This window comes from Aquarana catesbeiana, linkage group LG11 (genome assembly GCF_042186555.1).
Source record: "Aquarana catesbeiana isolate 2022-GZ linkage group LG11, ASM4218655v1, whole genome shotgun sequence".
Lineage (NCBI taxonomy): Eukaryota > Metazoa > Chordata > Amphibia > Anura > Ranidae > Aquarana > Aquarana catesbeiana.
In genome coordinates, this window is record NC_133334.1 from 240,895,166 (window position 1) to 240,916,626 (window position 21,461).

General features: G+C 43.5%; 1 protein-coding gene across 2 annotated transcripts in view; it reads right to left on the minus strand.

Moving 5' to 3' along the window:
• The window catches only part of WWOX (WW domain containing oxidoreductase), a 1,355,656-nt gene extending 1,341,038 nt beyond the window's left edge, over nt 1-14,618 (minus strand). The window contains exons 1-2 of one of the 2 annotated variants that reach the window (XM_073605546.1): nt 14,307-14,618; nt 1,589-1,796 (exon numbers count right to left, since the gene is read on the minus strand). In XM_073605546.1, the coding sequence (XP_073461647.1) occupies nt 1,589-1,695 (107 nt within the window). In that variant the 5' untranslated portion in view covers nt 1,696-1,796; nt 14,307-14,618. The remainder of the gene's footprint in view (nt 1-1,588; nt 1,797-14,306) is intronic. The other variant, XM_073605549.1, reaches the window with a different exon arrangement.
• Nucleotides 14,619-21,461: the final 6,843 nt, after the last annotated feature.

A 21,461-nucleotide genomic window follows, 5' to 3' on the forward strand; every position in this document is an offset into this window, starting at 1 on the left:
TGCTTTATTGGCACATAATTCATATATTCTGGAGGTTTCGTTTTATTAAAGTGTATGTAAACCCAAACAATATCTTCTTTTATTTGCTCTAATTTGTCCTGCTAAATAGAACATTGAAAGCATTTTGTTATATCTGTTCGATAAGCAACCTTGTCAGAAACGTATCACCATTCTGTGTCCTTTTCACTCTTATCTCAGGGAGTGCAGTCAGCCCTCCAAGTTCATATTTTGGACTACAAAACAATTCTTTCTTATATTGTGGAGATAAGGTGAGTTGGGGGGGGGGGGGGGAGTTTACCAAACAGCAACTAGGCAGAGCTGACACCATTTCTTGCCAGCCAAAAGAAAGCGATGGCGGGCATCATACAACATCCACATGGCAACTCCTCTTCAGCAGTTTCCTCAACTTGTATAAGAGCATTATGAACATCAAGCTTTTACAAAAAAATTGCAGGGCTTTCAGCAAGCTTTGTTGAAGATTTTAGTGTACCATTCAGCTCCAGTTTGTAAATATAGAACACTGATTCCAATAGGAGTGCTGATTGCCACTTTAAGAAAGCTGCCAGCAGGCTTCAGCAGGCTTTCAACAAGCTTTAAAGCGGAGCTCCACCCTAAAGTGGAACTTCCGCTCATTGGATTCCTCCCCCCTCCGGTGCCACAATTGGCACCATTCAGGGTGGAGGGGGGTGCAGATACCTGTCTAATACATAGATAGCCTCAGAATAGCCATAGCTATACCACTAAAAAAAAAAAAGCTTTTGCGTGAAAAAAAATGATACAAATTTAATTTGCATACAGTGCTGCATGACCGCGTAATTGCCAGCTAAAGAAGCACAATGCTGAATAGCAAAGAAAATGCCCTGGTGACGAAGGGGGTAAAACCTTTTGAGGTCAAGTTGTTCAAGTAACTGCCAGCACTGCTTAACTATTTTTAACATACCTAAAAAAGACATTTGATTTAGGCCTCATTTATACTGACAATGATTAGAGATGAGTTTAGGTGTCCTCTGAACTCATCTCTACCTGAACTCTAAATTAGCACTCTGTTTTTACTCCATTGAGCTGTATGCCGGGTCTTAACCGAATCCCACCTCTTTGTTTATGTGAGCTGTGGGGTGGCAATGACCTGGCCTGCAGCTCACGGGAGTAAAAAGCATGGAATTCAGGTAGCAATGAGTTCGGAAGACACTCATGCTCATCTTTGGCAATAGCATGCATTTCTTTATAGGACATTTCTAAATGCATATAGACATGTTTACCTGGGTTTAGGTGCATGTAAACACAAGTACATTTAAACACAGGAGCTGGATAGAATAAAGTTTGTTTATACTTCCCAAAAAATTTCTCCTGCGGTTAAATTCACCAAACGCAGGCTCGTGTGAATGTAGTCCTAAAGGTTCCAACAAAGCTGCTTATAGCTTCTTGCTGTACACATTGCTGTCACATAATGAAGCCTGTATGTACTGGATCTTATTAAAAGATTACATAACAGCATACAGCTTTTTATTACACATTTTGCAGGTTGCTGCCTGAATTAGAGCTTCATCATAGAGATTGACAATAGACTTCCCATGGTGGCCCATCTTACTTCGCATAGTAAACCCAACCATCCTTTGTGCTCCTCTCCTCCCATCCTGGTGGCAGCTCATCCTCGCTGTCTGTATCGTCGAGGCCGGCGTACTTCAGGGCTGCCATGGCACTGCTGCTGCTACAGTAATGTCAAATTTAATGTGAATAACTTGGGCTTCTCCGGCTTCAAACAGTATGTAATCTCGCCACCAGGGGTCTCCAGCGCTCTGTAAACAGAAAGAGAAAGGATGACTCTGGTTACATCCAGAAAACACAGGAGAGACCAGAAATAACAAGAGCTCAACCTATTTGTGTCCAACTAATGAAAATCCCACACTCCATTAACCACTTCAGCCTCGGAGGAGCATTTTTTGCGATTCGGCACTGCGTCGATTAAACTGACAATTGCGCTGTCGTGCGACGCTGTACCCAAACAAAATTGATGTCCTTTTTTTCCCACAAATAGAGCTTCATTTTGTTGGTATTTGATCACCTCTGTGGTTTTTTTTTTTTGCACTATAAACAAAAAAAAGAGCGACAATTTTGAAAAAAAAAAAAACACAATATTTTGTACTTTTTGCTATAATAAATATCCCCATTTTTTTTTTTTTTTTTTTTTTTTTAAAAAAGCAAATTTTTTTTTTTCAGTTTAGGCCGATATGTATTCTTCTACATATTTTTGGTAATAAAAATCGCAATAAGCGTATATTGATTGGTTTGCACAAAAGTTATAGCGTCTACAAAATAGGGGATAGATTTATGGCATTTTTTTTTTTTTTTACTAGTAATGGCAGCGACCTGCGATTTTTATCATGACTGCGACATTATGGCGGACACATCGGACGCTTTTGACACATTTTTGGGACCATTGACAATTATACAGCCATCAGTGCTATAAAAATGCACTGATTACTGTATAAATGTCACTGGCAGGGAAGGGGTTAACACTAGGGGGCGATCAAGGGGTTAACTGTGTTCCCTGACTGTGTGTTCTAACTGAAGGAGGAGGGGACTGACTAGAGGGGATGACAGATTGTGGTTCCTAGCTATTAGGAACTCACGATCTGCATCTCCTCACAGAACAGAACAGGGATTTGTGTGTTTACACACACACACACGTCCCTCTTCTGCCTCTCGTGCCCACGATCGCTTGTGGCCGGCGGTCATCGCGACTGTCAGCCACGAGCATCAGCAACCCCACAGTGCAGCGGGCGCGCCTGCTATCCCGCTTAAAGGAGCCGACGTATAGCTACGACGGCTCGCGGGATCGTGCCGACCTGCCGTAGTATAATGACGGCGGCTGGTCGGCAAGCGGTTAAAAAAAATAATTTGTTTTTTATTTTGGATACTGTAAAGAAGTACAGCATACTTCTTTTTCTATTTTTTGCATATGCTCATACGCTATATGCTTACAAAAGCAGGGCCATATACTAGAATATAGCAGCGCATTGCCATTCAAGTCTTTGAGACAGGCTGCACTTGGGCTGGTGGGTGGAGGAAACGCACCAGCCTTAACGTTAAACCGGCTCAGCCACCTGTAATGATACTGAATCTGATTTTTTCTGCACTGGTGGCTCTATGATCAGTATGACAACCCTAGAAGATGGCACCTTTCAATGTTTTTTTTTTTTTCTTTTATTTTGGATAGAGTAAGGAAGGGTTATAACCCCTGACGGCTTGTCCGTTTTTTTTGTTTTCTTTGCCATCTGTGTCCCATTGGGAAGATTCCCTTCACTTTCTGTCCCATTGGGAAGATTCCCTTCACTTCCTGTCCCACTGCCAAAACAGGAAGTGAGAGGAAATTTAGACATGTACAATTCATTTCATTCCGAATTCGTTTTTTTAATGAATTTCAACTACTTAGTTAATTCGGAATTATCCGAATTAATGATAACCTGTTTAACCACTTAAGCCTGGACCATTTGGCTGCCCAAAGACCAGAGCACTTTTTGCGATTCGGCGCTGTGCCGCTTTAACTGACTATTGCGCGGTCGTGCGACGTGGCTCTCAGCTTTCTTTTGGTGGTATTTGATCACCTCTGCGTTTTTTTATTTTTTGCGCTATAAACAAAAAAAAGCGACAATTTTGAAAAAAAAGCAATATTTTTTACTTTTTGCTATAATAAATATCCCCAAAAAATATATTAAAAAAACAATTTTTTCCTCAGTTTAGGCTGATACGTATTCTTCTACATATTTTTGGTAAAAAAAAAAAAAATCGCAATAAGCGTTTATTGATTGGTTTGCACAAAAGTTATAGGGTCTACAAAATAGGGGATAGTTTTATGGCATTTTTATTAATAATTTTTTTTTTTACTAGTAATGGTGGCGATCAGCGATTTTTATCGTGACTGCGACATTATGGCGGACAGATCGGACACTTTTGGCGCCATTTTGGGACCATTCACGTTAATACAGCGATCAGTGTGATTAAAAATGCACTGATCACTATGTAAATGTGACTGGCAGTGAAGGGGTTAACCAGTAGGGGGCGGGGAAGGGGTTAAGTGTGTCCTAGGGAAGTGTTCTAACTGTAGGGGGGATGGGCTACGTGTGTCACGACACTGATCACCGCTCCCGATCACAGGGAGCTGTGATCAGTGTCCTGTCACTAGAAAGGGAAATGCCTTGTTTACATTAGCATTTCCCCGTTCTTCCTCTCCGTGAGACGATCGCGGGTGTCTCAGCGGATATCGAGTCCACGGGACCCGCGGTCAGACTCGCGGCGCACGCGCCCACAATGCCGCGTCTTAAAGGGCAACGTACCTGTACGTTGATCTGCCCAGCCGTGCCATTCCGGCGATGTATATTGGCTTGAGCCGGTCGGCAAGTGGTTAACAACCTTTTCTGAATATTATATATGCAATCGTAACGAATCACCCAAAAAAAATGGAAAATGGAAAAAAGAATAAAAACAAAACACGAAAGAAACGAAAACGAAAATGAACAATTTTTTCGGCAGTGCACATGTCTAGAGGAAATGTCCTCATTGGAAGACATCCCCTTCTATTCCTCTTCTGGTGCCAACACAAATGTTTGGATTTTCTTTCACTTTTGATGATAACGTTAAACAGGACAAATAGGGAGGATGAATCTCCTTAATGGGTAACTCCACTTTTGTTGAGAAAAAAAACCTTCCCCTCTGGGTGATCTATGTGCATTGCAAGGATTTTAACAAACTTGGTTGCAGATTCCTACCTTTTGTTATTCTGCAGGAATCCCTGTGCATTTGTCTGTGTCCATGTGGGAAAGTGAGTCTAATGGGAGTGATTATATAATTATTAATCAGCTGCTGTACCTGCAGGTCTCTGATGAGGAAAGCTATAGGGTCTGCATCCCTTTAGGCGTGATTTCCTAAAAATTAAATTTTTGTTGCAGGGGATGCCTGAAATCTGACTTGTATCTTAGTGCAGACTTCTGGGAAAATTAGTGAGCCAATCACACAAGCAGGAAATTGCATTTCTGGGGGTGTTCAAAGCAGGAACACAGATCTTTGCCTTCCCCATTTAAAGCACCTCGCCCACAGTAAGCACAACCTAGGCACACATTTAAACTTTTGATTGCCCCTGATGTTAACCCCTTCCTGGCCAGTGTCATTAGTACAGTGACAGTGTATATTTTGTAGCACTGATCACTGTATTAGTGTCACTGGTCCCCCAAAAGTGTCAGTTAGTGTCAGAATGTCCGTCGCAATATCGCAGTCCCGCTATAAGTCGCTGATCGCTGCCATTACTAGTAAAAAGATAATAAATAAATATAAATACCCCAGATTTTGTAGACGCTATAATTTTTGCTCAAAAAACAATCAATATACGCTTATTGGGAATTTTTTTTTATCAAAAATACATAGCATACATATTGGTTTAAATTTATAAAGAAATTAGTTTTAGATTTTTTTATTAGAAATGTTTTATAGCAGAAAGTGAAAATATTGTTTTTTTTTTTCAAAATTGTTTATAGCACAAAAATACAAAACCACAGAGGTGATCAAAAACCACCAAAAGACATACATTTTATTTGGGTACAACGTCGCCGACTGCGCAATTGTCAGTTAAAGTAACGCAGTGCTGTATCGCAAAAAATGGGTAAATCTTCTGGAGCTGAAGTGGTTAAAACACATTGCATAGAGCAATCACAATGTGTGTTGTCGGATCCTGTGGCACCCTGTAGATGTGAACCAAGGATATGCGTGCGAGTCGCTCAGGCTGTATGGGTATGAAGTTCTGTGTCCACCGCTGTGAGTGCTGGCTGGGAAGGGCGCTCGTCTATGCTCCAGGCAATGGTAGAGAGTGACCAGGCGTCCCAGGAGCCGCACATCAAGTCAAGACCTGCTGTATGACAGTGAATGGCATTCTCAACCTGGACCCCTGCCAGGCAACGCCTCCAACGTGTTTCACTCCACCCACCAGAGCTTACTCGTGAGGCCTCATGAGTAAGCTCCGGTGGGCAAAGTGAAACGTGTTGGGGGCGTAGACTGATGACACCTAGTCACTCTCTAACACTGTGTATGTGCGTTGGGGTGGGTTATAACACATATTGTGGTGTAAAAGAGCCCTAAGAGACCTTACACACAATAGCAGTGCGTTATGTCGTGCGTCAACGCGTGGTGCCTTAGGTGGTGGTGGTGCTTGCAGTGTGCTTTCAGGGTCGCTCACCTGCACCCCTGTCACATTAAGACAAGCATCCATGTCCATGCAGCCTCTGCGTCCTAAGTCTTGGTTGTGCTGTCTGCTTGCAGCACCTTTAGTCTAGAGACGCTGGGAAAAAAAATGTCCCGTTCACAGTATACGGCCTTCAGCGCTCGTATGAGTAATGTAAGAAATGCTCAGTTAAAAAAAAAAAAAAAAAAAGTAAAGCAGCAGGATAAGAATCTTGATTTTCTAAAAACTAGCATTTATTTCCAGCTATGTCCAATGGGATTTGAGAATAAGCCCTCAGTCCCACCGGTGCGACTTGTCATGCGATGTGACAGGTCCAAATCGCATGACAAGTCGCTCACTATTGTTGGCAGTGGAACTGTTCTGTGCGACATCGACTTTTGCAGTGCCGATGATTTGAAAAAGTAGCTCCTGCACTACTTTTGACGATTTTAGGTGCGACTTGCATAGACATCTATGCATGAAATCACACAGATGTCAACCAAGTCGCACCTACATTCGGCTTTGCGATTTCAAGTAAAGTTGCACGATTTCAAAGTGGGCTTTGGTGTGACCGGGCGGTTACAATCACATGGCTGAAAATAAAGATCCTTATATGATCAACCCATAACACACGTTACAATCTGATTGTACAATCTCTTTTATGGTGGCCATACACATAATGATCTGATGGAAAAATTCTTCACAGACTCAGACAATAGAATCTGATCTATGACTTATAAAAAAAAAAAGAGACACCGATCGATTTCCAGGAAAACTGATTTAATTAAATGCATTCTGATCAATCTGGACACAAAATTTAATGGTAGGAAAGTAGATAATTCGATATGTTCATTGCATGTATTGCAAATCGAATGATCTTTCTGATCTTCAGATTTCCAACTGCGCAGTAAACGTACAGTAAATGTACACTATATTGCCAAATGTATTGGGACACCTGCCTTTACACGCACATGAACTTTAATGGAATCCCAGTCTTAGTCCGTAGGGTTCAATACTGAGTTGGCCCACCCTTTGCAGCTATAACAGCTTCAACTCTTCTGGGAAGGTTGTCCACAAGGTCTAGGAGTGTGTCTATGGGAATATATGACCATTCTTCCAGAAGCACATTTGTGAGGTCAGGCACTGATGTGGACGAGAAGGCCTGGCTCCCAGTCTCCGCTCTAATTCATCCCAAAGGTGTTCTATGGGGTTGAGGTCAGGACTTTGTGCAGGCCAGTCAAGTTCCTCCATCCTAAACTCGCTCATCCATGTCTTTATGGACCTTGCTTTGTAAACTGGTGCGCAGTCATGTTGGAAAAGGAAGGGGCCATCCCCAAACTGTTCCTACAAAGTTGGGAGCATAAAATTGTCCAAAATGTCTTGGTATGCTGACGCCTTAAGAGTTCCCTTCACTGGAACTAAGAGGCCCAACCCATGAAAAACAACCCCACACCATAATCCCCCCTCCACCGGTGCACAAAGCAAGGTCCATAAAGACATGGATGAGTGAGTTTGGGGTGGGGGAACTTGACTGGCCTACATGTAGGGTTGCCACCTGCATGGGATTCACCCGGACAGTTCGGGTTTGGAATCATGCGTCCAGGTTTCAAACCACCTGAAACCCGGACACATTATTCAGACAGGACTATAGCTTCCCAGCAGGGTTGCTGGCTGCAGTTGTGTAAGCCGAGAGTCTGTCTGTTATGCCGCGTACACACGATCGGATCTTACGGCATACTAGGTCCGGCGTACCGGATTTCGTCGGACAATTCGATCGTGTGTGGGCTCCAGCAGACTTTGTTTTATCAAAAGTTTGACGGACTTAGATTTGAAACATGTTTCAAATCTATCCGGCGGACTCAAGTCTGGTCGAACAGTCCGCTCATCTGTATGCTAGTCCGACGGACAAAAAACCGAGGCTAGGGCAGCTATTGGCTACTGGCTATGAACTTCCTTGTTTCAGTCCGGTCGTACGTCATCACGTACAAATCCGTCGGACTTTGGTTGATTGTGTGTAGGCAAGTCCGTTCATTCAGAAAGTCCGTCGTAAAGTCCGTTGAAAAAGTCCGCCGGGCAAAGTATGCCGTAAAGTCCGGTCATGTGTACGCGGCATTACACTCTCTTTCACACTGCCCAAAGCCAGCACTAACAGTCCCCCCCCACACACACACAGACGGGAGAGGGGAGAAAGCTCGATCTACTCCTCTTCCTCCAGCCTCTATCCCTCTGTGTCTGCCCACACTCCAATCCCCGGCGCTGCGCCTCAGAAAAGGAAAGTGTGGGCTGGAAATTTGAAGTCCAGTAGCCTCAGATACATCTGGATGACTGCCAAGGTGTGAGTGAGCTCACCATCCATCCCTGTCTGTGAATGAAGTCCCCTTTCTCTCCTGCCTCTGAGTGAGTACACCAAGGTAAATCAGGCTTCTCAGAGCGCCCCTTACATCAGAGTTCCCCTTTACACCAGAGTTCTCAGTGTTCCCCTAAAATCAGAGTTTCCAGAGCATCCCTTATGTTAGAGTCCACAGAGTTCTCCCTTACATCAGAGTCTGCAGAATCCCCCCAAGGGAACTCTGCAAGTTCAGATGTAAAAAGGGAACTCTGTGGACTCTGATGTAAAAGGGGGGACTCTTGTGATTAACTTAATATGATTAGAAATGCTATTGAATTGCAAAATACATATATGTATAATTTATGGCAAAAAAAAAAGAGAAATTGCTGTGTGCCTCTAAAGTGTTTGGGTTTAACTTGAAGAAAAGGTGGCAACCCTACCTGCATATGCATGTAAAGGCAGGCGTCCCAATACTTTTGACAATATAGTGTATCTATGATACAATCATATATAAAATTATTCTGTGTATGGCCACCATTAGATTTGCCAACAAGTATGTAAAGACTTGCCTGATTGGATACATATTCATTGGATAGATTTGGGAGGTGCTTATGTTCAATAGTTCTGGTAATCCAAAGTTGATTGTACAAAGATTGAATGGTCAGATTGTAAAGCCTGCTACACACTGTTTTTTTCATTCAGGGAGCTAAATGAAAAAAAAACGAACTGAGCAGCTCACAAGGTGGTCTGTGCAATGTTAGTACAGCGGTCTCTGTGCTGTGCTACTGATTTCTGACAGGGCCGAACCCCTGCACCCCCCCCCCCCCCCCCCACCAGAAGATAGTCGCGAGATCAGCTTCTGTCAGGCAAGGACCTGTACACACAAGCTGAATGACGGACGGTATTTACTGTACCAGCGGAATATGTCCGATATGCGGCCTGTGTGTACAGGGCTCTCTATGATGTAAGAGCTATACTATAAGATTTTGTTTACACTAGCTTTGCTCCTTGAAGAGTGATCCATGTCCGGATCACTCTTCAGAGAGCATTTGACTGGTGGTAAGGAGGCAATGGAATTGATTTACTAAAGGCAACTAGACTGTGCACTTTGCAAGTACAGTTGTACTCAGTTTCCCCAGAGCTTAGTGAATGTGGTGAAGCTTCACTTTGTAAAGAATATCCGATCAGGTGGAAGGAATAATTAAGAAAAATAGCATTTTTACTTGCACATGATTGGATGATGGAAATCAGCAGAGCTTCCCACATTCACTAAAGCCAGCCATAGACGGTTCGAATCTCAGCTGGTTCAGCAGGGAGTGGCCAAGATTCAAATCATCTCTGGGCAGGCTAATTGTACCCAAGTCCGATCATCAATTGACTTGGGTACCATCAGCATGTCAGATTTCCAGCATGCGAATATTGCCAGTGGCTTTAGTCACAAGCAATAATCACTGTGTTCTACCGGCAGGGATGGCTCTCCGCACCCTCCACCGGGAGAACACCATAGCTCCGCAGAAAAGAAAGAAAATCACACGTCTATGGCCTGCCTAAGCTCTGGGGAAAATTCATGAATCTGCACTTGCAAAGTGCACAGTCTATTTGTCTTTAGTCGATTAACCCCATTGAATGCTTCTTCAGCACCTGCTTTAACTTCTTGAACCCCGCACTAGTGCTCTGCAACCCCCCGTCCTAGCACCCAGTTGCTGGGTACTTCTAAAGCAGTTTAATTCACTTGAATGAGTCATGTTCAGTGGGCATTATTCCCAATGCAATGGACAGGGAGCATACAGTGCCTTGAAAAAGTATTCATTCCCCATTGCAACTTTACACATTTTGTCATGTTACAACCAAAAATGCAAACGCATTTATTGGATTTTATGTGATAGACCAACACAAAGTGGCACATAATTGTGAAGTGGAAGGAAAATGATAAATGGTTTCCAACATTTTTTAAAATAAATATGTGAAAAGTGTGGCGTGCATTTGTATTCAGCCCCCCTGAGTCAATACTTTGTAGAATCACCCTTTGCTGTAATTACAGCTGCAAGTCTTTTTGGGTACAGTATGTCTCTACCAACTTTGCCCATCTAGGGAGTGGACATTTTTGCCCATTCTTCTTTGGAGAGCATCTGTGAACAGCAATTTTCAAGTCTTGCCACAGATTCTCAATTGGATTTAGGTCTGGACTTTGACTGGGCCATTCTAACACATGAATATGCTTTGATCTAAACTAGGAGTCTCCAAACCCCGGCCCACTTGGATGATTTATCCGGCCCGCAGCTGATTCAGAGACTGCCTGCTTTAAATCCCCTGTCCGTTTTAGGCAGTAGGACAGAGCAAAAGGCAGGCGGGGCGATGTATATGTGTCGCTGTCAGAGCGGATCCAATGAGGCAGAGGAAGGTGGAGTGGTAGGGCGGATTCCCAAGCTTGCAGGGAGGAGGCAGGGCCCCACTCTCAGGCAGCATGGATGTGGGCTGGCTGTGCGTGCTGGAGTCAGGCTGGGGGAGTGGCGACAGAGGAGGAGGTTGGGCTGGGGGAGTGGCAGCAGAGGAGGAGGTTGGGCTGGGGGAGTGGCGGCAGAGGAGGAGGTTGGGCTGGGGGAGTGGTGGCAGAGGAGGAGGCTGGGCTGAGGGAGTGGCAGCAGAGGAGGAGGTTGGGCTGAGGGAGTGGCAGCAGAGGAGGAGGTTGGGTTGGGGGAGTGGCAGCAGAGGAGGAGGTTGGACTGGGGGAGTGGCGGCAGAGGAGAAGGTTGGCTGAGGAGTGGCAGCAGAGGAGGAGGTTGGGCTGGGGGAGTGGCAGCAGAGGAGGAGGTTGGGCTGGGGGAGTGCAGCAGAGGAGGAGGTTGGGCTGGGGGAGTGGCGGCAGAGGAGAAGGTTGGCTGAGGGAGTGGCAGCAGAGGAGGAGGTTGGGCTGGGGGAGTGGCAGCAGAGGAGGAGGTTGGGCTGGGGGAGTGGTGGCAGAGGAGGAGGTTGGGCTGAGGAGTGGCGGCAGAGGAGGAGGTTGGGCGAGGGAGTGGCGGCAGAGGAGGAGGTTGGGCTGAGGGAGGTGCAGCAGAGGAGGAGGTTGGGCTGGGGGAGTGGTGCAGAGGAGGAGGTTGGGCTGAGGGAGTGGCAGCAGAGGAGGAGGTTGGGCTGAGGGAGTGGCAGCAGAGGAGGAGGGCCTGTGCAGCTGCCACCACCAGATTTGTATGGAGGTATTGTGCCTGCTCCAGTGACAGCTAACCCACCCTGGTGTGCTGCAGATTCCTCCACTGACATCATCTGGAGGAAGCGCCGCAGTACTAGGAGGAACTGTCTGCATGACTGCAAAACCCAAAGGTGTGTGTGTGTTATGGTGGAGGGGTGTGTTAGGGGAGAGGTATGAGGGGAATTAGGAGGGGGAGGTGTGATCAGACTTGGGGTATTAGGGGGGGGTGGTGTTATCAGATTGGGGGGGTAACTGGGGTATAGTCAGGGTGGGGGACACGGAAGTGTGGAAAGGCTCTGACGAGATTAGTTACATTTTTATTAATTTATTTATAACATACATTTTTTTCGGCCTGTGAATATTTATAACATCTACAATGTGGCCCTTGGGCTAACAAGTTTGGAGACCCCTGATCTAAACCATTCCATTGTAGCTCTGGCTGTATGTTTAGGGTTGTTGTCCTGCTGGAAGGGGAACCTCCGCCCAGTCTCAAGTCTTTTGTAGACTCTAACAGGTTTTCTTCTAAGATTGCCCCTGTATTTGGCTTCATCCATCTTCCATCAACTATAACCAGCTTCCCTGTCCCCGCTGAAGAAAGGCATCTCCTCAACATGTTTCATGGTAGGAAGGTATGTTCAGGGTGATGTGCAGTGTTAGTTTTTTCGCCACACACAGCGTTTTGCTTTTAGGCCAAATCGTTTAATCTTGGTCTCATCTGACCAGAGCACCTTCTTCCACATGTTTGTTGTATCCCCCACATGGCTTCTCACAAACTGCAAACAGGACTTCTTATGCTTTATTTCAACAATTACTTTCTTCTTGCCACTCTTCATAAAGACCAGATTTGTGGAGTGCAACGAATAATAGTTGTCTGTGGACAGATTCTCACACCTGAGCTGTGGATCTCTGCATCTCCTCCAGACTTTTCATGGGCCTCTTGGCTGCGTCTCTGCTCTCCTTGCCCGGCCGGTCAGTTTAGGTGGACGGCCATGTCCTTGGTAGGTTTGCAGTTGTGCCATACTCTTTCCATTTTCTGATGATGGATTGAACAGTGCTCCATGAGATGTTCAAAGCCTGGGATATTTTTCTAAAACCTAACCCTGCTTTAAATTTCTCCACAACTTTATCTCTGACCTGCCTGGGGTGTTCCTTGGCCTTCATGATGCTGTTTGTTCAGTAAGGTTCTCTAACAAAACTCTGAGGGCTTCACAGAACAGCTGTATTGATACTGAGATTAAATTACACAGAGGCGGACTCTATTTACTAATTAGGTGACTTATGAAGACAATTGGTTCCACTGGGTTTTAGTTAGGAGTACCAGCAGAGCAAAGGGAGCTGAATACAAATGCATGCCACACTTTTTACATATTTGTAAAAAAAATGTTGAAAACCATTTATAATTTTCATTCCACTTCACAATTATGTACCACGTTGTGTTGGTCCATCACAGTGATGGCGAACCTTGGAACCCAGATGTTTCAGAACAACATTTCCCATGATGCTCATGCACTCTGCCGTGTAGTTGAGCATTAAGGATGAGCTCAGGCGTGTTCGCACACCCCACGTGCAGAGCTCGCCAGGAAGTCGGCACGGCGCTAATCACAGGCAGTGAGACATTGTCCCGATGCGCGGCTGCAGAGATCGGGAAATGTCTCACTGCCTGTAATTAGCGCAGTGCCGACTTCCTGGTGGGCTCTGCACGTGGACTGTGCGAACACGCCGGAGCTCATCCTTATTGAGCATCATGGGAAATGTAGTTCCAAAACATCTGGGGTGCCAAGGTTCACCATCACTGGTCTATCACATAAAATCCCAATAAATTACATTTATGTTTTTGGTTGTAACATGACAAAATGTGGAAAATTTCAAGGGGTATGAATACTTTTTCAAGGCACTGTAATTCCTGCCAAGAAGCAAAGCGCCTTGGCTGCGGCATGTGTACATCCGTGCAGCTAAAGGGGGTAGCGGCTGGGTGGGGGGCGGTAAAAGTGCAGGGTTTTACTGCCCCAAACCGCTAGTGTAAGCAAAAACTTAAGGCTCTTGAACACGGTGTGTGGCTGTACAGAGTAGAATATGATGGTTGTTGCGGCACATTGAATTGCGCCTAATGTCATGCATTACAGAATACACTATACGCATGGAACCGCCCAGCACTCATGTTTACATTCACATGTATAAGTGTAATTTTTCAAAATATAAAATTTTAATTTTTAAAAAATCCTCCCATGTGCGTGCACGTGTAAACACTGATGCTAGCGCACGTATAGCTGCACACAGCGTATTCTGTAATGGATGTCAACAGGCGAAACGTTGCAGCTTCCGGGCACCACAACAACGCGTTTTACTCTGTACAGCCGTACGCCCGTATACAGACTGAGCCCAATGTGAGAAATGTTCCATTCACAGAGCTACAACACCACGATAGGGATCTTTATTTTTTTTTTAAAGTGAAAATCATGTCACATGGCTGAAAATAAAGATCCTTATCCATGTATACAGCTTCGTGAAGTGTAACAAAAGAAATGTCAATAGACAATAGGAGCCTGGTGGGGGGGGGGGGGTGAAGGGTTTAAGGCACTTGCCTTGTGATGATGCTGATGGCAGTTCAGGCTCCAGAAGGGTTAATACAGGTTGACTTTTCCCAGTGTCACTAGATTGCAAGCTCCTGGGGACAAAGCCTTTTCCTCTTCACAGGCTGTATACAAGGGAGATCAGTCCTGTGAATGGACACAACAGCAGCTTGTCCAGAGATCAGAGTCTGCACAACCACTCACATGGGCTGCACACACAATTCTATACACTGGCTTGTCTCTGTGTATTTTTACTTCCTGTGTTCTCAGAATGGCACCCTCCGGAAACACAGGCCACGCCGCGCAGTTCCCGGGCAATGTTCATCTGTCACATGTCACGCAGCGCGCCGCGGTGACCGAATACAAAGCAGGAGTGTCTTATGAATTCATGCTAGGCGAGAAGTGTCTGCATTGTTTAACCCCTTAATGACTGAGGGTAAAACAAATGTTAATGTCTGAACACAATTTTGCAACTTCGACATGTGTTAGTAAAACTGTATTTATCATCACAAGTACTTTGTGCATCCAGGTGGATTATACCGCGTTTCTTTTTTTTTTTTTAGGAAAAAATTGGCTTTCTTTTGGTGGTAAATGGTAATGGACATCTCCCTGATTTTTTTTTTTTTTTTTTTTTTTTTTTATGATCAAAGAAAATCTGTTAAAAATAGTAAAAAAACGATTTTTTTTTTAAATTTTGCTGTATATTTCTTACTATTAGTATAACCTTTCACCCAAGAACAACCCAAAATAAATTCTCCTGCTCCTGATGATTGCAGCAATACCATATATCTGTATGTTAGTTGTTTGCACCGTAGTACAGCCCACAAGCAATAATGTGCATTTTGCTTTTTTTTATATCCTACCTAAAACACACTGATACTAATTTAAAAAATGCTTTTAAGTAAAAAAAATCTTACCCAAAATATTCAGATCCTGACCTTTGACCCTGACCTTGACCCTGATACTAACTGTGACACTGACCTAGATCAAACTTTGTTCTAGCTTTAACTTGGTTCTAGCTATTTTTTTTTTTCTTTCTTTTTTTTATTATGATTTTTTATACACACTTTTTTGTTTACTTCTTTCCCTTCTGCAAGGAGAAAAACATACAATGTATCTTTCTCTTCATTTGGAAGAGAAAGTAAACACATGGGAAACTGCACAGTGACTGATCATTATGATAACAAATCAAAGGCTATCACAGCAATCAATATTAATGAAGATGACTGCGCCGAGATTTTACCAGTACTCTTGATCTGTCCTGCTGCTATCTAATTCAGAAACCTCAACCAAAATAAAAATATAAAAAATAGGTGCACAGGTGTATACAAAATAATTAGAATAGTATACAGTATGTGTAACATGTGCTAAATACTAATATTATCCTTATAAAACCTTATCCAAGATCAGCAATCTTGCAGTGCTAGTATTTTTCAAAGAAGAAACTTTGTATCATGAAAAAGAACTTTGTGTCATAAAAAACAAAAACACCAAACAAAAAGTGACAAAATAGCAATAGTCCCAAGTTCAAGTGTGCTATCTGTGAGGAAAAAATTATCTCATTAATGTGTTAAAAAATGTCTCAATAGTCCAACCGTTCATATCTAATTTTATATATATATATATATATATATATATATATATATATATATATATATATATATATATATATATATATAATATATATATATATATATATTATTCTTATATCTCCAATTCCATGTATGACCTCCAAATCCATGTATGACCTCAAAAGGACTTCTAAGTGCAACTTGACAATTTGCTTTTTCTCTTTTTCTATTCTACCACCACACCAACTGAATAATCTGCCACCACTAATGATCGAGATCACTTGCTTACAATAATGGCTGGTAATATGTAAACCAGCAAACAGGCGATTTCCCTTACAGGGCACAATCATCTGCAGATCTATATTGCATCTTCTCTGCACTCTTCCACTGATCGCAAGCGATATCTCCAGAGAGTTGAAACCCAGTATTGGAAAGAAAGCTCAGCATAGCATAAAATCATTTAAAAACGTATCTTTACTTTATTAAAATCACGATGCACTCACATTTAGAGGTGTCTCCCCCGACACAGATTTACAAGCATAAAACCATGTACGGGTCAGATCCGAATCTACTAATGCCGCAAGCAAACACCTGATCTAGCATGATGACAATACCTCCAAACGCACACCCTACGAACATTTCATTATTGGACGTCTTCACGTCTTGCCCCTTGAAGACGTCCACTGACGAAACATGCGTAGGGTGTGCGTTTGGAGTTAACGCCATCACGCTAAATCAGGTGTTTGCTGACGGCATTGGTAGATTCAGTAAATGATATAAAAAACGTGAGCAGCGCTACAAAAACAAAAAATGAAAAACATATATAAAAAATAAGTGAATAAATACAGTCAAAGGATCCGTGATGGACCCAAAGAGATATACAAAATTAACAATTTAAGTGCCAAAAACCATAAAGGGGTGGTAAAAATTAGTCCCAACAATAAGAAATATGAATGTAATAATGAAAAGTCCATGATTGAAAACATCCAAAGGTGTTCAAAACAAATAAAAGATGAAGTTAATTTATCACACAGACACCAACATGTGAGGAGATCCACCACCGTATGTATTGTACGCTTACCAGATGGCAGGCTTTAGTAAGCTTGTATGGCAACCTGACACTCAGTAGCTGGTAATGTCACACCGCGGCTTTCCAGTAAAGGGCCAGAGACAAACAGGGTAGCTCCATCCAGTACGACAGTCAGTAGGGGGGACCCAAAAAAATAAAACAATGGCTCTCCATAGTGTAAATCAATAAAACCCAAGTTTAATAAAGGTTAAAGGTTACACTTACGTGGAGAATGCAGATAAAAGCATGGATTAAAAAACAGCAGCAGCCGGCCGGCTTACAGACACTCGTTCAGGACGAGGTACTCAGCGATGAGGTCAGCGCGTCAACCATCCGACGTACGTTTCGTCTCAGAAAGACATCGTCTAGGGAACCCGGACCCGGCGGTCACAGGTGTTCTCAGGTGCGTGCCCCAGGGGGGCTCTATTTGTCCTGTTTATCGTTATCAGCAAAAGTAAAAGTGGAAGAAAATCCGAAATTTTGGGTTGTCACCTGAATTGTAATAGAGGAAAAACCTTCCAATGTGGACACTAATCCTGGGGATAACCAGGCATTTCCTTACTTTGGAGGTATTTCTTCTCACTTTCTGTTTTGGCTATTGGACAGGATGTGAAGAAAAAACTCCCTAATGGGACACAGATGGCAAAAAAATAACTGTGCATATATTATTTTTTTCCACAAGAGCCTGCACCCACGATCAGTGGCCTTACTTTTTTAATTTTGAGAGTCAGAGGAAGTGTCAATGGAATACGAGTGTGGTGATTATCATACTCGCGTTCCATTAAGACCTACAAGTGTGTCTGCCTTGGTGAAAGATGGGAATTGTAGTTAATTTATTCACAAATCTATGTGACTGATGACGTGGCTGTGCGGGGCAGGCAGGGCCTCACAGAACAGCACCGATTTAAAAAGAGCCAGGGGATGTGGGGGAGAAGAACCCCAATGCGCTGTCAATAGGGGACTGGTTTGGGTGTGCGGTGTCCCATTTGCACACAGCTCGGGGTGGATGCAAACACCAAAGCAGGGGCAGAGGGAAGCCATTTACACAGGAGGCCAGAGGGAAGTGAAAACAGGTGTTTGAGCTGCAGTTTTACTGCTCCCAACTACCCAACTGCAACATAACAAGCAGCCAGGGCCATGCACATGCAGCTGCAAATTTAACTCATGCTGCGTTTTAACAGACTTCCTATTTGAGGTCAATGGGGTCGTGCTGCAACTACAATGCAAACGCAGTTGGCTCGTGGTTGTGGCACAGTGTTTCTTTACAAAATTCTCCTTTGGCTGTATAATTCTCTGCCAGCACAGCTGCATCATGACAAAATTACAGGTCCCTCTGCCACCACAATAGTTCTCAATGGAGCCCAAGTACAGTGACATCAATGTACTTGCATTCCCGCTGATACTTCTTCCAGCCCCATAACCAAAGGAGCTGGTTATGGGGTTGGCTGAACAGAATTTTCTGAAAAATTGACTGTGGTGTTTCTACATACTGTAGCTCCCAACTTTCTGGGATGGGATAGAAGGACACCTTTGATCAAACAAGTCCAAAACCACTTGGCATAGCCAGCAGCATGACCAAAATGATCTCTTTAGCTGTCTGTAAGGGTGGAATTCTGACCACCACTGTAATATCCCAATGACCACCACTGTAAGGGGAGCATTATTCCTAATGACCACCACTGTAAGGGGAGCATTCTTCCTACTGACCACCAATATAAGGGGCATTTTTCCCACTGACCAGTGACCACCAATGGATTGGTTTTGGCAAGGGTTCCCTGAAACCTGAAAATTATTTTGATATGGTTAACCACCCCCTTTGGTCTCCATGACTGTGCTCTTCATTGGTTCTCATCCTACCATCCCACCGCACCTTCAGAGTCACTTACACTTCTACCTCTTCTTTTTTATGTTGGGGTCCAACCAAGGACCTCTCCTATTCTCAATCTACACCTCCTCCCTGGGTCAGCTGATAGCCTCCCATGGCTTTTTAATATCATTTCTACACTGACCACACCCAAATCTATCTCTCTACCCCTCAGCTCACAACATCACTAATTTACTGATCGACATATCAGTCTGGATGTCACACTACTTTCTCAAACTCAACCTGTCCAAAACCAAGCTCATAATATTTCCTCCCCAAAGTGCCTCTTCCCCTGACTTCCCCTGACTCAAGATTAATGGCACAACCATCAACCCATCCCCACATGACAGAGTTCTAATGTAGGTGTAGTCCTGGACTCTGAACTCTTCTTTCCGCCCCATATCCAATCACTTTAAAAAAGTTTGCCACCTCAACCTCCGCAACATCGTAAAATACACCCCTTCCTAACCAATGAAACTGCAAAGCTCGTAATCCACTCCCTGGTCATCTCTCGCCTCAACTACTGCAACTCCCTCCTTATTGGCTTACCTTTACATAGGCTTCAGTCCATCATGAATGCTGCTGCCAGGTTCATCCAACTCACTAGCCGGTCAGTGTCTGCTACTCCTCTCTGCCAATCCTTCCATTTGCTGCCACTCACCCAACAAATTCAATGCAAATTACTAACAATAACTTACAAAGCCATCCACAGCTCTGCCCCGAGCTACATCACTAGCTTAGTCTCAAAATACCAACCAAATCATTCTCTTTGTTCTTCCCAAGACCTCCTGCTCTCTAGCTCCCTTGTCACGTCTTCCCATGCTTGCCTCCAGGACTTCTCCCGAGCCTCTCCCCTCCTTTGGAATTCCTACTCTATCCACTTCTAGGGGATCCCTGAAAAGTTTTCTCTTCAGAGAAGCATATCCTGCCTCCACCTAACAACCATACTTTTATTTTCTCCATCAGCCCATTCCTCACAGGTATTACCTTTTGTATCACTTGACTCTTTTAGATTGTAAGCTCTAACAAATGGGGCCCTCTGGTTCCTCCTATATTGAATGGTATTGTCTACCCTCACGTTGTAAAGCGTTGCGCAAACTGTTGGTGCATTATAAATCCTGTAGTGTATAATAATGAATAATAATAATAATAAGCGTTCCTGTCGCTCCGACTTAGAAAAAGGTTCCTGTACTTCTTGGGTGCGACTTCGGGGTGGTTTGCATTGACTTATATTAAAGAAGTTATTTGCAAGCTGCGCTGAAGTCGCACTGTCCAGGCTGGCTTCAGAGTCGGGTGACTTTAAAGCCGCCCCAGTGTGAACCGAGACTTAAAAGTTTAAAGAAAGTTGGCCCATATGGTTTGGGCGTGTCCAAATCTTCGGGATTCTGGTCAGCAGTTTTTAAACTGATTGCAAGAGTCACGGGGGTTATCACACAACCATCTATTGAAAAAGCTATTTTGAGCGTAAATATGTCAGAATACCCTATTCAAGTGAAATCAGTAGCAATGCATATTCTATTCGCGGCTAGATCCCTAATAGTATGTAACTGGAAATCTAATGAAATCCCAAGCGTAAGAGAGATAATTTTAAAAGTTAATACCATTGCTGAATATGAAAAGATACTTGCAGTCAGAGATGGGAGCATGTCTAGATACCTTTCCAATTGGTCATTATGGTCCTCTGCGGTCTCTTCTCCTCAATAACATTCACAAGGGACATAAATGAGTATCCCAATCTTCATTACTCTTTCTGTTTTTTCTTCTATTCCCCCTTTCCTATTGCTCCATCCCCTTTGTATAAGTGCTTTATAGCTACACTGTCTGAAAGATGATACTGCCTGAGGTTCACAAAAGTTAAGTACCTTGATCCTTTGTAGAAAATACCGGTTACATATAAGGTGCGCTGTTAAACTGAAATCCTATTCTGTATTATTGAGATTTTCAATTCTCTGCAGCATAAAAGTAGTAAAGAGGTCCTATACGTTAGGGTGTAACTAATATGCCAAGTTTGCGCTGTGTTGGATGGGTTGTGCCCATACATCCCTGACACAGTTTGTTCCCAGAGGGGGTGTCGGGGGCAGGGGGCCTGCTCGATTTCAATACGGCACTACTACTACAACTCCTACTTTATGTATGCTAACACCTGTAGTTAGCTAACAGGTATTAATGTTGAGATTCAAAATACCACTGACGGTGCCATTGCTTTTGTGCATTGTAAACAGTGTGTTTTCATCTTGTGTTATGTATTTCTTTTTGATTTTTTTTTTTCCCTTCTATGTTTTTATAAAATATCAATAAAAAACTATTGAAATTAAAAGTTTAAAGAAAGTTTAGTGCAATATAAACAACTTTGGCAGTTGCATTCTTTTTTTTTTTTTTTACAGGTCTCTAAAACAAATATAAAAGAGGCCCCTTTCACATGTCCAGTCCAATCAGCAGGACATCCCTGAACAGGTCGCCAACTGAATCGGTGCAGGACAGAACACATGGAACTTTCGTGACACCTGTATTCATACATACTGTATATTTGCTACGTTTAAAAAGTGGAACTTTCCAGAGCATTATTAAATCTATGGGAGACCGGATGTAAACAGCTGCTTACATCTGATTTCCTCTGAACTGTCACATTTAGGTCCAGAAAAAATTAAAAAGGACGTAGATGT